General features: G+C 38.0%; 1 protein-coding gene across 2 annotated transcripts in view; it reads left to right on the top strand.

Moving 5' to 3' along the window:
- CDH2 (cadherin 2) overlaps nucleotides 1-16883 on the top strand; it is a 103963-nt gene that overhangs the window by 83442 nt on the left and 3638 nt on the right. For both annotated transcript variants that reach the window (XM_014312005.2, XM_031066519.1), the window contains 3 exons: nucleotides 220-453; nucleotides 1694-1833; nucleotides 12233-12397. In XM_014312005.2, coding sequence (XP_014167480.2) covers nucleotides 220-453; nucleotides 1694-1833; nucleotides 12233-12397 — 539 coding nt within the window. The remainder of the gene's footprint in view (nucleotides 1-219; nucleotides 454-1693; nucleotides 1834-12232; nucleotides 12398-16883) is intronic.

Genomic DNA, 16883 nt, shown 5'->3' with positions numbered 1-16883 from the left:
ACAAGAAATCACCTTAGTGTAAGTTCCCCAGAGGACAAGAAATTTTAAGAAAGAAAAGATGGTCACAGCAGTCTGGAAATTTGTTGCCCTGAGTGTCACAGAGCACTTTGAGCAAGAAGTTAACACTGAGCTCAAACATGAGCTGTTTTTACCAATACTATTTTAATCTCATGTGAGCAATATATTACTTTTTAACCAGCACCTTATTTTCACACACAGGCGATCACGCCCAGCTGTCCTTAAGAATCCGGTTCCTGGAGGCCGGCATCTACGATGTGCCCATAGTAATTACAGATTCTGGAAATCCACATGCATCCAGCACTTCCTTGCTGAAAGTGAAAGTTTGCCAGTGTGACTTAAATGGAGACTGCACAGATGTTGACCGGATTGTTGGTGCAGGGCTGGGCACTGGTGCCATCATTGCAATTCTGCTTTGTATCATCATCTTGCTCAGTGAGTAGATAGCTCTCTTAATTTTAACTCCTTTACTCGTGTTTTGCAAGTACAATATTACTTATCTTAGTATCAGGTACCTTGACAAAGACAGGGGAGTTATTAAAGGCTCAGGTCCAGGAATTGTTTCTGCATGTTTCAGTGTTTTGGACAAGTATGAAAAGTTCCTGATTGTACAGGATTTGGAGTTGGACAGAGTACAGCTAGCACCTGTTTGGCACTCAGAGCCCTGCATTGGGTTTGTGAAAGAGATTTTCTATTTATACTCGTGTACACTTGAAGTGTTACATCAGTGAGTGGCCAGGTTGAAGATGTGATTAGTCCCCAGGCTTCTAATCTGTCTTGTGCTGCCAGTACTGTGCAATTTGGTGCCACCCATAGCAGGTAAAAATGCTTTTAAGGAGTGTTCTGATGTTACTACCACTGTGCTTCAGATTAATGCAAATAGGAATTACTGTTGGAAAGTAATGCATCAGAGCCCTTCATGTAAGGCCTGAAAAGAAAGGCAGGTGTTGCAGTGATGTGTATGTTTAAGTACTGCATAAAGCTGTACTAGTATTTTATTTTGTGTGAAGTGCATTGAGTAAGGGAAATGACTAAAAATCATGAGTAAGTGTCTGTCCAGTGTAGTAAATTAGATAATTAAATTAGCTAGCTCTCCTACACATTATAGTTAACTGATTGCCTATTGTGATGGAACACAAGGGAGAGATTAGCCTGGTCACAGTACACTATGCACCCATCTAGAACATAGAAAATTATGGAAAGGAGTAATTAAAAAAAAAAAAAGCTTGGATATGCACGATTGTATACAAGCACGCAGTGCATTTACTTCCTTGATAGAAGAAATTTTTTAAATGCTAGGTATGAAACTAGCAGAGCCTTATTGAAGGAGAGATTTTCTGAATATAGTGGTTTATGAAGCATAGTCTTTCTTAATTCTTTTCATGGCAAGTTTATTTTGCAGATGTGGAATGGATTTGTTACTTACAACCTTGAATATGCAATTGATTTCTAAACTGAATTGCGTATAGTGGTCTGAGTTGAAACATCTCTTACTTAAGCTGCCTTCTGTCAAATTATTAATTTTAAAAAAACCTCCAGAACAGTCAAATCCAACTTCATTGCTTTTTTCTTTTTTTTATTCTTCTTTTAAATCTTCACATTAAATTTCTACAGTTTTTATGGCTGTAGTTCAGAATTAAGGTGTGGCTTTGTCTCTTCCATTTTTGCATTACAGTTTTAGTTTTAATGTTTGTGGTATGGATGAAACGCCGTGATAAAGAGCGTCAGGCAAAGCAGCTCTTGATTGATCCTGAAGATGATGTGAGGGACAACATTCTGAAATACGATGAAGAAGGGGGTGGAGAAGAAGATCAGGTGAGGAAAGGTTAATGGGTTTTATGTATAGATTTACACTTCTCACTGCACTTTATTTTGTTTACATTGAAACACTCTGGTAGGTAGCTAATTTTTACATTAAGTACTAAAGGCAATAACTTTAAATAAAAGACTGCCTTATCTTTTTTTTTTTTTTGCTATTACAGATATACCAATTGCTTGCCATTTCGATAAGTATCTTGTGCTCTTGCAGTAATAGCATTCTGACCAGATTCCAGCTAAAGCTGTTATATTTAAATGAAAGTTAACATTTACTGCCATTTCTGTCTGTAAACTTGCCTTGTTCCCTATCTGGGAACTTGTACAGCAACACAAGTGCAGGGTGCCTAATATCATCAAAACCAAATACAACCCTTTCTTGGTGGTGGGTGAATGCCTTTCTAGATAAATAGTAATGTTGGCTATTGACAGATTTGCCACACTGGGATTTCAAACTTGGAAAGCATTTAGGTTTCAAGTAGCTGTCAGGGCACATCTGTGTTTATTCAAATACTTTCCCAGGCAGGTGCCATGTGCATTTACTCTCATGTCACCTCTGGTTGAACCACTGCTGATATGTCAGAGGACTAGGAGTGATGTGTATATGCTAAGAATAGTATCTTTTCCCCCCTCGCTCTCCAAGTTAGTGGATTTTCAAGCAGTGTGATTTCCTTCCTTCAGAGGACGTTTATTAAGTGCGTTATGAACATGACAAACAGCAGATTTATGCACATTATCAATGGTAGAAGTGAGTGTAGTAATTACAAAGGGAACAGTGCGTATAATAGAGTCTAAGAAATTTTCCAGTTAAAAGCCTTGAAAAATTAAGGGCAATTCTTCCACACATCCCCAGTCTCAGTCATCTGGCACTTGAGTTATCTGAAAAGTGTCTCCCTTCACTAGTACAGACTTCTGTAGTTTCCTTGTGCTCATTTGTTTGTTTATCTGAAATTTGTGTTCCCCTTAGTAATTTCCATGCTTCCTGCATTTCCCCAAGTACTGTTCCTACTTCCTGGCTTTTCTGCATAATGTTCTTCTTAGGCAGTTTTCAAAGGAAACTTCAGTTTATGCAGTTTTGGAAAAATGCTTATGTTAAATAAAGTGAAAACAGCCCTTTGAGTCTATGCATGTATTCCAGTTATTTGTGCATAGTTTCAGTACAAGAACTGCATCCTGTTCGTGCATCTGTTGTTGTACAGAAAAGTTGCAATATTAAAAGAAAATTAGGAAAACTCAGTCCTGTGAGAAGTAATTTTTCAGTTCACATATTCCCAGCTCCTGTTCATCCTGAATTCTCTGGAGGATCTGTTCAGCAATTGTCGTGGATCTTTGATTTTTAATTACTGTCCACACAACCCTCAGGACAGAAGTGAGTTAGGTTCTGTGAGTATAGTCCATTGGGAAGCCGTAGGTGATGGTAGGGTAGTGTTGGGAGGGATTGTGCTGCAGATCAGAAACATTAAGCACAGTAACAATGTGCAGTGAGAGAGAGCAAAATGGGAATGGTTCTGAAGTCTCTCCTCTGCCCGTCTTGTGCTGTGCTCCTCTCCAGTTGGCAGTGCTGTCTTTGTGAGAGGTATAGTCCGGGTGGTGTGGCAGGAGGGAGTGAGACACGCTGGGAGTGCCGTGGGGATTGGCACAATGTAAACTGTCCGTAATCGCAGTGAATGAACATGCTGCACGCAGGGAAAGGAGAACTGCCAGCGGATGGACTGGCAGGAAAACAGTAAGGAATGTGAAATTAGGACCATTTCGTCTCACAGTGGATGTAGAAAGCATCTAAACCTAAAGAATTTTAAGGGCTTTACAAAAGATTGAATGATTTTTAGTCACAAACCCCCTTCTTGCTTTCTAAAGATGAATTTTAAAGCCACTACTGCGATTTAGTTATCTTCACTGCGCCCACTTTGTTCAGGTACGTGGGTCCCTTTTTCGATCCATTGACAATAGGCCAGTCTCTGGGGGGTGTAAGATTTCAGAACTTAGAATGCAGAGATTTTTGAATGTCCCAACAAGTTCTCTGCAAGCAGTAATCTCATTTTTGCAGACCATGGCTTAGCAAAATACTGCATAAGCAAAGCTGCATACATCATTGTGGGCAAAAGACATTGGCTAGAAGGATCTTTGTGTTTTTGTCAATGTTAATGAAAGTATTCAAGTGTCAAAGTGAGTGTTCTAAAGAAGTATGGGACTAACATCAAAAATGTATTTTCAGAATGAGGCCTCACAGGGTAAAACTGCCACTGTTCTATTAAAATCAAGAAAAATTGCTTTGTGTCAATCTTGGATCCATAAGTCATCAGCAAATAACAGGAAAATGCTCTGCGTCAATATTAACTTTTTTATGGTGCACCATCCCTAAAATCCTGAGGACTGATTAATCAAGCAGCTTCAGTAGAAGGCAGTAAACAAGGTGACTAAAACACAGAGCCATCCTGGCCAGGGTGCATCTCATGTGGTGAAATGAAAGGCAATTTTAAAGCCTCGTGTGCGTCTCAGTGAAAACAGTATTTTAAAAGCTTCAGACATTTTCATAAAAGGCAAAGTTACTTTTATTTATAGCCAGCAATTTACTTTTTAAAATCACATGCTTCTCTGGAAGGACAGCTTAAAGATTTACCCTGTGTGGCCTGGTATTTCCCAGATGTTTAGGTTATTTGAAGATATGACTGTTAGGGCTTGAAGGTAAGTGATAGAATTTAGATCTCTCTTTATCCTGAAACAAATTAAACTTGGGATGTTTTTATCTTAAATACTTTATTTATTTGAGAGGTTTAATTTATTTATTTTGAAACTGTGCAAGTTGGGTTTCTTAGCTGTCATGGCAGACCCAGAAACTCCTAAAACATGTTCACCAGGTTCCTTTCAAACTCTCTGTACATTGTATCAGAGTGGTGTCTCCTGTAAAAAATTAGATGAGTTCAAATTCCAGCTAATTCCTCTGAGCCGCAGCAACTGCCAGAAACAAGTTGGAATTCCTCTTTCATTTTGTTGGTGTGTTTGTTTGTTTGTTTGTTTGTTTTCTCCCATGCCAGCAAGTCCAAGGAATTATGAAGTGAAATCTGTAATAAAAGAGCAGTTTAGTCCTTCGTGAAGGTCTTCTGTTAATCCCATCTGAGGCCATCTTGGCCTGCTTTGTTCAGTCTGACAGACTGAATGCTTGTCAAGAAAATTGAGGATCTTGAATGATTCATAGTTGTCTTCTACCCTGGCATGATGTGCACAGGGTCGTGTGATCTCCACAGCAGCTGAGAAAAATGCTATTAATTCTGTAAGCCAGAAAAGCTTTTGATCTGTGGGTCATAACTGAAGTCAACCCGCTCGCCTCCAAAGAGCATTGTCAACACTGGAAGTCTTTTGGACTTTTTTCACCTAGAAAAAGCAGGCTGAAAAACAGGCTCCAAAATATTTACAGCACTCCTGTTGTTCCAGGCAGCATCTGTGTGGGTTCTCTGAACAATGAATGTACCAGCAGAAGTTGGGGATAAGGGAGGAATGAGAGAAAGCAGAAGTATTCCAGATAGAAAACTTTGGATTCTTGTCAGGATTCTGTTTACTATTTTCTGCTTTCAACAGTTGAGCTACCTGACTTAAGAGGGGATGGGCCGTGAGAGGGTTTGAGTCAGCATTATTCCACAGAAGTCAATGTGACTGGTTTGGGAAGGGGAGAAGTGTTGGGGTTGGGGGTTTTTTGGCATTGTTTGGTTTGATTTGGTTTGGTTTTGTTTGTTAAACCCCTGGTATTTTGTTTTGTTTTTCCTAATATTGTATCTGTATCTTAAATTCTTGTGGATGGGGGACAGTATAATTTGTTAAATTCTGAAACAGAAAGTTCAAATTAGGAAACCACAGTGAGTGCCTCTCTTGGCTGTTAATGAACCTCATGATCCGTAGCTTGTGGTTGTTCAGCAAACGGGGAGGTGTAAGGTGCAAATGGTGAATATTCTTTCCTGATATAATGTGCTCTGAACTTCTAACACTAGTCTCAGTTCCAGAGAACCCAAACCTGCTGACTGAGTGTAGGAGCACTTAGCATGTGTCTGCAGCATAGTTCGCACACAGCACATCACAACCCATAACCATCACTAATTCATTTTTGTCACATATCTCGGGCTATTTGTGTGACTTACATCAAGGTGGTGGGTGCTTGACTGGGATCTGTGCAGCATATGTCAGCCTGATAACTGTGATACGTTTTTTTTATCTAATTGCTATTGTATATGTCTCGTTGCACAACATGATTCTCTCCTTTGAGTTCATTTCTATGATGTTTTCTGAATTTTAGTAGTAGTTGCTCATGCAGGTAGTGCTGTTGAAGCAAGTTGTCTGAGCAAGTGGGTGGTATGCTTTTAAAGTATTGCAGATGAGCTGTTTTGAACATGTAGGAAAATGTAGTCCTCAGATCTTTTCAGCACAAGAATTTCAATGCAATGATTTTACTATTATTCAAAGTAATTTACTTGCTGAGGAGTCTTCACTGCCCTTCCTACATCAGGTTTTTTTACATTAATCAATAGCTTGCTTTTTGTCATATTTTTTACATATTTACGTAAAGAGAGAAAATAGTAGCATGTAACACTGTTAATAGCATTAAAAATAAAAGATGAATGGTTTATTGTATGTGTGCAGGATCTAAATTCTGAGCAGAAATTGCTCTTTTATGAAAGCGTAGCGGTGTTCCAGCATTTATGTGTCACAGATAAAAGCAAAATTAGGTAATCCTTCTGAATTTTTGTATGTGGGTTTTGGGGTTCTTTTTCATATTGTCATAACTTCCTGTATGCCCACATTTTGAGCTAACATTAGTCTTCTGTGCTGGGTCTTTCTACCACTTGTAAACATGATAATGGTCCTTACCTACTCCATGAACTTTATAAATCCATGTGATTAGATTTTCTTTTTCACCAGCCTGTGTTAATGAGATCATTTACTCTCAGTTTTTAACCTTCATTTTGCATTGCATTAAGAATAGAACATGTTTTATGTTCTGAAATTTCCAACATAATGAATGAAATAAAGGTTGCTATGATATTCCCCATGAATATACAATACTATAATTAAAAGGTAGTTATTTCAGGGATTGTGTTTGCTTACTAAGACATTAGCTTCACTTTTTTGAATAAGTGACTCATACAGTGCTCCTGTGGAGGAATTACTGTCATTCCTTGGTGAATCTTTATCTTATGATATAAAAAGTAATGTTTTCATAATTCCATTACAAAATTGTTTTGGTTTATTTTATCATATCTAGAACCTCATCCAGTTACTGCATTGCATCTGCAGCTGGAGCTTCACTTTCACCTTTTTTATTATGAAAAAGATAAGCTAGCTTCTTTGTTATCTTAAAAATTATTAACTTGTAGTACTCCAGATACATCTATAATAAAAACAAATGGGAAAAGCAGTATGGCAGAAAGTAATCTAAAAGCAAGTGACAAAGAGCAACTATTGGTGTAGGCATTTTAACTATTCTCCCACCTGCATTGTTTGGTTTGATAGTTCTCTATCTAGTCAGTTCTCTATCTTTGCTTTTTTTGAAGTCTCATAGTTTCAGGAAATGTAAGATTTAAGGGAGGTTGTAGTATTTTGCAGAACTCAAGCAATATTTTATGTGAAAATTTCTGATAGCCTTTTAGGGTGATTTTGCTGGGTTTGAGGGTAGAATATATAGCAGGATTGGTTTTCACTTCTTTTTTTTCTTTTTCTTTTTTTTTTTTTTTTAAGATTTCAGTGGGAACATGCAGGAGTAAAATATTTCTTTCCTTACTTCCCCATCTCATTTTTCTATTGGAGTAGACAGTAATTGCCTTTGGGACAAAAAGGCAAAGCAGAACACATGTTTTATCCATAGGTACTTCAGAGTCATTATTAGTTCTGTTCTCTTTAGAAAATAAAAAAGCTGGGTTTATACTAAGGCTCCATCCTCTAAAAGGGGCAGGTAAAATTCAAATTTCTGCTACTCTTGCTTTATATGCTCCTAAAGCACTGCAGCTGATTGTGTTCAGTGAAAGACACTTACAGGTCTCACCATCAAATTAAGTCAAAGCGACCTGGTGACAGTATTTCTTGTGTGGAGATAGAGCTGAACTTCCATATTTCTTTGCAAAGGGTGCATCCCTTGAAAATGAGAAACAGGTGTAGTGGTTTTGTTACATTACTCATGTGTCCAGTCCTATGTTGGTGGCTAGCCAAAGCTTTCGTTCTGTAGAAGGTGAAAACCCAAGTCATCCCTAGAGTATCACACGCAGTCTCATGAGCAGCCAGGAAATAAACCAAGAGCTCCGAGACAGCAGAGAAGCCAGAGTCATAAATCATTGATGAATGTCAGTCACATTCCAGGCACTAGGCTGTGGTAGTGGAAAGCTCAATTCAGATGTAACGTATTAAAATATTTTCTGAGTTTTCCTTTCTCAAAAAAAGTCCGTCCTGTCTCTGCATAGCATTTTATAGTTTTAGTTCATTGTTATTTCATTCTGTTGTTTGCAGTTCTGCATCATAATGTTCCAGGATACATTCATAAAAGGCAGTTACCAGTTACTGTAAACATTTTTACTTTGTTAGGGTTTTTTCCAAGAACTTAAGTAAATCTTCTAATTTAGAGCAACTAATGAGGACGAAAAAAACAAAAGATGTTTAAAACATCTTCTGCTGTAACTGATCACTGCTCTATGAGGGATTATTACTCAAGTGCTGTTCAGTGAATAGCTGCCTTGCCCAAAAGGAAGTTTTTTAAGGAGGTGATTGTTGAAGGCTGCATTATCCTGTTTTTCAGTAATTACTGGGGAATGTAAAATGGCCTTTTCTTCTATTCTGGATGTTTCTTCTGTTCAAGTTGAGATACTTGAACTGTGCTTTGGCATACTGTGTTGATGTTCTTAAAGTGCTTTGGGGGGTTTTGGAGCCTTCTGCATACATTTCTGGTGATTTGTAGGGCTTGGTTACCTGATTTTGACGTTTAGCATTCTTCACTGGGATTGCATGTTTCAGAAATGTAAGCTTTGAACTAATAATGGTTAAAGTCTTTTCTTAAAGCTGTTAGAACTAAGTGAAGAGCTAATAATGTCAATATTGCAATCAACTTGGAGGGGGGAGGTGGGCAGTGAGATGAATTGATTTCACAAGATGAAACTTCTGATAAAATGTCCTTCTAGCACATTAAGGTTGTCGTCTCTTTAACCACCAGTTGTCAAAAAGGCGGCTATAGTTTCTCCAGTGATAACAGATCCCTTCATAAACAAGCAGAAAAGCAAAAAATCATTCAGCTTGCTTCACTTACATCCCTTGTAGAATGTGAGGTTTCTGTTTCCCTGTCGACTGTAGGTTTGGACTATCAGACTAGTCCAGGTTTCTGGTTTCCAAAGGCCTGAGTTTTTCTAGATGCAAAATGAGAGCAAACTTATATATCTTAGCAGTATTACAATTGAGAAAAATGAAGTAAATTCTCTCTTTCATCAACAATTTTGAGTTTGTGCAGAAGTTTGACAAGGAGAAAACTTGAATGAAACATCTATTTGAGTGTGCTCAAGTCCAAACTGAAGGAAGGGATTTTTTTCTAGAATTGCTGGAGTTGGAGCTAACCAGCCCTAACTAAGTAAATACTCTGACAAAAATTGGCAGCCATATGAATTAGATACCCACAACTCTCGCTGAAGTACATTTCCAATGGAGAGCCGAGACTTTTTCCCCAGTGAACTGCCAGTAATCCATAAGGAGATTTTAACTATCAGGAAGTTATATGGGGAAAGACTGGAGCAAAACCAAAGCACTGTAGAATTGTGGTCCTGAAATTAAGAGTTAAAATGATGGCCCAGAATACTGATCAAAGCTGTCTGTCCCTGCCTATCCCACCACGTTTTGTTCTGTCTTTGATGTGCCAGTTTTCCATTCAGCTGTCTCTTCTGCAGTTAACTCTCTTAACAAACTCTATGTGAGGCTAACCTTTTAAGTCCATTCAGGAGCTTTAGGTAGTGTGTGAAAAGCTTTCCTGTCTGTGAAAGCAGCACTGAGTGAAGAGATGGGACCTCAGCACCTCTAAACAGCTTATGACCTGGCATTTTAAAACATTTTTCCATTTTACTTTGCAGTAATTGAGTAGAGTTGACTTTAGGCAGAATGTTGAAACAGCTGGAGTGGTTGCGTGGTGCCTGGCACTCAGTGGGTTTGGGGAGGTGGTGGATGGGTTGGCCATTCCCCACTGCTGTGCAGTTAGTACTGGTTTTAATGATAGGAGGGGTTTGAGACTCCAAGGTAATATATACAGTGGATCTGTATGTATTAGTGTCATCCAGAGACTATTAGACCTGCAAGATAAATTTTCTCTGATAGAAGGCTAAATGGCGGTGTCATAAATTACCCTAGAAAAGTAAACTAAAGTGGGATTCCACATAAGGACATGTTCTGCACTGCTGTTACCTCACAGATGGCTATCTTTGCTGACTTTCTAGCTATTAGAGTCTACATATGTCTCAAACTGTTAAATACATACAAAAGGATGCCTTAGATGTGGACGTAATGGACTGACAAGCTTGGTTTATATTTCTGTATTGCCACTAACCAGTAAAAGAATTGTATACGAATGTGTGTGGGTGAGGAAAAAAATCATAGAGTTGAAATGAAGAGAGATGCTCTTCTGGTTTTAATACATTTTTATTTAACCATACCAGTTTGAATTCCTCCACAATGAAATGCTTAGATTTAAAAAAATATACATATTTCATTTCTCCCTGTTGATGTTTTCCACCTTTATCTTTTGGGTGGGTATGAAAAGCACTCATGTTACATATTTATAAATTCTAAAAAGTACATTCTTCTCTGTTTGATAGGATTTTCTGATAGCATGTCTCTAAACTATTTTGATTTATTTCACGTAATAAAAAGGAAAGGATAAAAAGTTCTCTTCTGTTTACTTTTCTCTGATTCATACTGCTTCCTGGAGATCACTTACTATTCTGTTTGGTACATGAAGTACCGAAGGGTAGGAGTTAAAGCTCTGCCCCAAGGAACTTGTAATCTAATTAAAGCATATGAAACTGCATTCTCAGATCTCAGTGGAGCTGTTCCACCTTTTTTGACTATGTATTTGTGTGCAGTCATCTGAGAACCCAAGTAACAAATCAGAAGGTGTAGTGGATTTGATAATCAGTTACAGTTCTCCCCACAAACTACCATCACTGCTGTCAAAAAGAGTTCCTCTCCTGTTGAAAAGTCTGGGTTTGGGGTTGCAGGAGGTCATAGTCTCAGAAAGGATCTACATCCCATGAGATAACAGCAGCAGTAAAAGCTTGCACTCCTTCCCTTAGGAGCTAGTAAGGAACTAATGAAAAATAGTCTGAGCAGACAACTTCCAGCAAGTTGAGATTATAAATAAGATTTTTACCAGAACAGCACTGTTGAAAAATTGATATTTTTGATGGGTAGAGTAGCCTATTCAGGATGTTTATAACTGCTTGGACTATTTGTGGGGCAGGGTATCTGGCATACAGCAGAGTTGGCATGAGCCCCCATCTGCTGGTAGTTCTTGAATGGCTTTCATTTAAGCCTTGAAGTCCAGTTCTTTGTTTTGCATTCTCACCAATGCCTGGTAAAGGCATCCTAGAGCATGACTTTCTTCTAGACATGGCAACAGTGAGGAGAATGATAATGATGAAAGGATCACACTGTGCAGAGAGAATTCAGGAATATCTATGTTGAATGCATAAACATTGATCTAATTAAATTTTTTTCCATACATACATACTGCTTATTGGAATTCATACTGCTATGCTAACTTCATCAGTCTGCCAGAGTTTGAAACTGCAGCATCAAGTACTTAATGAACAGATTCATGAGTAATCTCTAGAAAGTGCTTAGAATTAAGGCCAAATCTGAGGAGCTTTGTACTTCTTATGACATTTTTCCCCCTTTGGCTTTCATATTATGGAAGCCACATAAAATCAGCAAGGAGTCTTAAATTCATTCTTTGAAGGAATTAGAAAATACTGCAGAACACTGTGCTTGCCTTTTTCACACAGAATGTATGGCATTTATTTTCTTAGAAAAATAAGAGTTGGATTTGGCATCTTTGCTGTGTGCTGTAAATCATCATTACTAGGTAAAGTGTTTAGTCCCTTAATAGTACTACTCAAATCCCTGCTTCTCAAGGGAAAACTTATGAGAAGCTCTACAAATCTGATGGAATAGAATCAAACCAGGAGATTCAGGGAGTATAAATCAAATAACATCCTGTTGGTATGCAAATAACAGTGTTATTGACTTATCCTCAGTAAGCATTACAATCCTGAAAACAGGACTTCTGGTGAAATGATACTTTGCATTTTCCTTTTTCTCCTTCTCATGTTTCCCCCTGACAGATACTGTTTGAAATTCTGCTAACATACTGAGTCTGTTTCATATTTTGCAGGATTATGACTTGAGCCAGCTCCAGCAGCCTGACACTCTGGAACCAGATGCCATCAAACCTGTTGGAATCAGGCGTCTTGATGAAAGGCCAATCCATGCAGAACCTCAGTATCCAGTCAGATCAGCTGCTCCTCATCCTGGGGACATTGGGGACTTCATTAATGAGGTAAAGAAGCGAAAAAAGGTTTCCTCCTAAGATCTGATAAGCTTTTATATTTTGTTTATTCTACTCCGCATGAGTAGCTGTTATGTTAGAACATAATAACTTTTTAAAACTTCTTCGACAATTAAAATTGTCTCACTAGACAGAAATAAATACAGTCTTCTAAAGTACAGACAAATTTAATTAACTCATTCAAACAGAAAGGGAAGATATATCAATTAACTTCTGTGCATCCATATTAATTACATTCATAGTACGTTATCAGCAGCAACCACAATATCTCCAAGCAGGATTATGCAATGGGTTGCAAGTAATAAACAGAATAACAAAATTGTATGTAGCCTAAACTCATTTATTAATTCACAGTAATTTAATAATGGAAGAAGTTCATTTAATTCTCCTTGTACATTACCCTTTGAATCCAGATAATAGTGGAAATTCAGTACCTTCAATAAGACCAAAAGAATTCCGTCAAATACGATTAGTGAGCAGGGCAGATAAATTAAATGTTATGTAAGTGCTTTTAATACTTGTCTTGTCATAGAGCTTTCAAAGATTTTGCATTATCTTTGATTCTTCAATCTAATAAATGTAATTGAGATTCAGACTATACCAGAGTACTGAAAGAAATTATCCTCATTATTTCTGTCACTGGTCAGTCTTAAATTATTGGTTTTGTGGTACTTATGATAGAACGTGTTTCTTGTGTTTGCTGGTTATAGGGAAAAAAAAAAAAAGCTAACCCAGGATTTACTTCTATTTTTACTTTATTCTGTACTGAATTGTAGTAGTTAATTATTTCTCATATCTTCCTTGTCAGCTGGAGCTGGACACATATTGCAGAGTATTGCAGAACAGTTTCTGCAAACGTGTTTATTCTTGTTTGCCTTGAAGAAAAGTCATGGTAATATACTAAAGTCTTTTGTATTAGAAAGCTGCAGAAAATTGAATTTGCCCCTTTTAAGGTATATAGTGATACAATTGTCAAAAAACTTAGAGGAGAGTTGACTAGCGGGAAATGTACAAATATTCTTGTAAGACATTGTATTTTTTCCAGTTTTTGCTTGCCTTACACTTCTAAATATTACAGTTATAATTGGCTTCTGGAAAATGGTGGAGACACAGGACAATAAAAGGTCCACATTGTTGGCCAAGGCAGTGTGCACACAAGAACTTCCTTGTCCTTCCAAGCAATTGGAGATTCCCATCCTGTTCTCACACAGCTGTGGCCAGACAGTGCCCACCTGGCAGGCAGTAGTGAAGAACCCTGTTTTTTGTTGTTCTCAAAGCAGCCAGGAGGCTCTGTTATGGAGCGAAGGCAGGGAATGGCTCTGATTCTGCTGGAAGGCCAGAAAGGGGCCAGAGGTTGTCCAGTCTCCTACAATTTTTTAATGACATAGCAAGCTGTTCTTGCAATATTATTTTTCAGTAGGTTACCACTCTTGAAGATGATAGCATCAGTGTATACACATGGGGCAGAAGAAACAGTATATGCTGTCTTGATTTAACCCCATAAGTTTATAATGCACTACAGACAAGCATGGAGTTGTTTTGTCCCTGCTGTCTATTGTATTATATCAGTACCTCCCTTTATGCTTCCCCTTGCCATCCACCAAAAAAGAACACTTCTCCCAGCTATTCATACACAGTAAAATAATGTCATTGATTAAGAAAATATGTGCAAATATATATGAAGTTAAAGAAAACAAAGCAATTTTCTTGTCTGCAAGTTAGCTCAGAATTAATTACATTCTCTGATTGAAAGGAACTGTGTGAGGTAGTTTCTGTGTTTTAAGGATTATATATTTAGCTTGTCTTCTTCATGAGGTTTTTTTTCCTGAGGATTTTGTCAGAAATATATTGTTTTACTGTGGGGCATTCCATCTAACCCTCTCTGTAGCAGACAGTAGCCACCCAAAGATTGTCTGTGCTCTGTTTTCCCAGAAGACTGAGCAAAATAGGCATTTTATTTCTCTAAAATAGTGTCAGCTTAATTTGTGTTTTCTGTAAAAAATTTCCCATGACAGATGTGATTCTAAATTGTCTGCTGGGTGTGGGAGAAAATGGGTCTGTCTTTCATAGGAGTATTCCTATGGAGATTGTTACAGTTAAATTTCAAAATTATCAGTGTCTAGAGTATAAATTTTCAGGCTGCACAGGTTTTCAGACTCTCCAGAAAATTGCACCTGCAGTCCTGGTGTGATTAAACCCAAGAAACTTGGTAAGTTTCTCTCAGTTTTACTTGAGGTAAATTGAAAAAATATCTTGAGTAAAGCCTGTACCAGACATTTCTTAAGGCAGTTCCTACAGAAGATAAGCTGAGCTGTGGAAACAACATAGCAAGATAAGAAAGAGCAAAGTTCATATCTCTCTGCATCCAACTTCAATATTATTAGATGTAATTCTTCCCTTGGGCATCTCTAACCCAAACCACCCACCAAACTAGCCCAGTCCCTAGCTGAGCAGGGAGAGGCTGCTTTTGAATTGTCAGCACTTCAGTAGAAAAGTCTGCACTAGCTCCCTGGTTTGAAAAGATGCAACACTTTTGGAGATCAGTCCAATCTTTTGGAGGACTTGACCCTATTCCAGGAGATGTGGGTCAGTATGGTCTTTTGGGATGCTGGTCCACATGTGGAAATTCATTTAATCTGTTGAATGCTCACCAGCACCTCAGACACACTGTTCAGATTAGCTTCTGAATTACTTTAGCTTTTGACAGAAAATTGATTTCACATACTGGAGGGTCTAGCTCCCATTTCCAAGCAAGCCATGGGGGTTTTCTTCTTATTTTCCTTACAGAGTCATAGAAACAAAAAGCAAAAAAAAAAATATCTAGTGGGTCATTTAGGTTTTTTCCTTTCAGAAGTATTCTCTTGCTTCTGGTATATTATTTTCTACCTGTCATCCCTTGTATTAAACCTACTTAACTCAACGAGACGTACATAAGTAAGAGTATTTTGTCGTGTTCTGGTGACTTCTCAGTTGAAAAACAAGTTAGAATTACAATAAAAAGTCATGCATTTTTATAACACAAAGTTGAGATAGCACATGCAAAGCTATGAACTGTTTAAAATAGGAAGGTTACAGAGGTGTCTGATAGTCAAAATAGGTTTTGCAAGCATAAGCTAAATGACCTCGGGGACTTTCTTGTTTTGTCTGTTTCAATAGATGAATCTGTAATCTAAGAGGGAAAGTGAAAAACCTCCTTTTCTTCCAGTCCAGTGTACAAACAAGACAGTGAAATAAGTCATGTGTTGTTAAGAATCCTCTGTAGACTTTGTTTTCCATTTTGAGCCTTTCAAAGCCTAACCTGCAGAGTGTGGAGCATAATTAACACTTAGAATAGTCAAGATTTGCAGGACAGTATAAATTAGACCAGTTTGAAATAGTTTTGTTAATCCTGTTTTCAAAACCCACCTGTATTGTCCCTAGAAATCTCAAGCAAGTGATATTGTGGTGGAGAATTTGTGGCTAAGAATATATTTATTATAATCAATAGAGGACATAGCCTGAGGTAAACTAAATTTAAATTGCAAACTAAAGGTCTCATCCCATGGAGACATGGAGGACCCTCAATTCATTCTTAGTAAATGGTTATTGATACAGTGCACCTCCATGCAAAATGGACTCCCTCGATGGTTCCAGGTATAAACCAATTTGTTTTTTGTATTTCCCTGAAGGTCTCAGTTCTTCCACTCCTTCTCATCAAAAGTCTGCTGAATCTGATTAGGTAGTAGGATTAATGAAAATAGAAGCATTAGATTTTGTAATGTTCCATGTTAGTTCAAGATTTGAGAGGGTTGCTTTCCTTTAACTTGAGAGAAATGCCTGTATTAAATGCTTGCCTGTATTAAGGCATGTTTACTGTTGTTCCTCAGCCAAGGCCCTGTAATTTCTCCAGTTCTGCCCTTTATCACCTCCTTAGTGAAAGCTCTACTATATATAAAAGAGGAAAAGGAAATAAGTGAGCCTGTCCAAGGTTTCTCTGGCCTCTTTATTGCTGTGGCTCTTCTGTGACTGCTTGTTGTGCACTGGTGGTGTAGCACATGTAAAGAAATGTGACAATTCACTGTCCCAGCAGGTTCCCCTGCTCCTGAGGATGTGCCCCAGAAATTCTGTTGTTGAATGAGCTTCTCACTCTGATGAAAACTTCACGTTTTCAGATCAGGAAACTGTAAACCAAGTAACTGTAACAGCTCTGTTTCTCTAAGGTTCTTGAACACATCTAGTAAAAACTGAGATCTCTTTTCAGAAGTGACTGACAATGAATGCCTTGGCAACAAAATCAGCAGAAGCCACTCCAGGCAGCCATTTGTTGTCTTTTTGGTTGTGCAGGTGCAGCAGGTTATATATCCACACTGCCTCCACCCACTGAAAGGGACAGCATATTAAAAGAAATAAGGTGGCAATGCTGAAACCAAAGGGAGCTTCTAAGCTGATGGCACTGCCAGGGCTGTCTGGCATGCTGTAGAACCCAACAGCAAAGAGC

Source organism: Geospiza fortis, unplaced genomic scaffold (genome assembly GCF_000277835.1).
Source record: "Geospiza fortis unplaced genomic scaffold, GeoFor_1.0 scaffold53, whole genome shotgun sequence".
Taxonomy (NCBI): domain Eukaryota; kingdom Metazoa; phylum Chordata; class Aves; order Passeriformes; family Thraupidae; genus Geospiza; species Geospiza fortis.
Note: the sequence above shows the minus strand (reverse complement) of the source record. Positions and strands in the feature narration are given on the sequence as shown.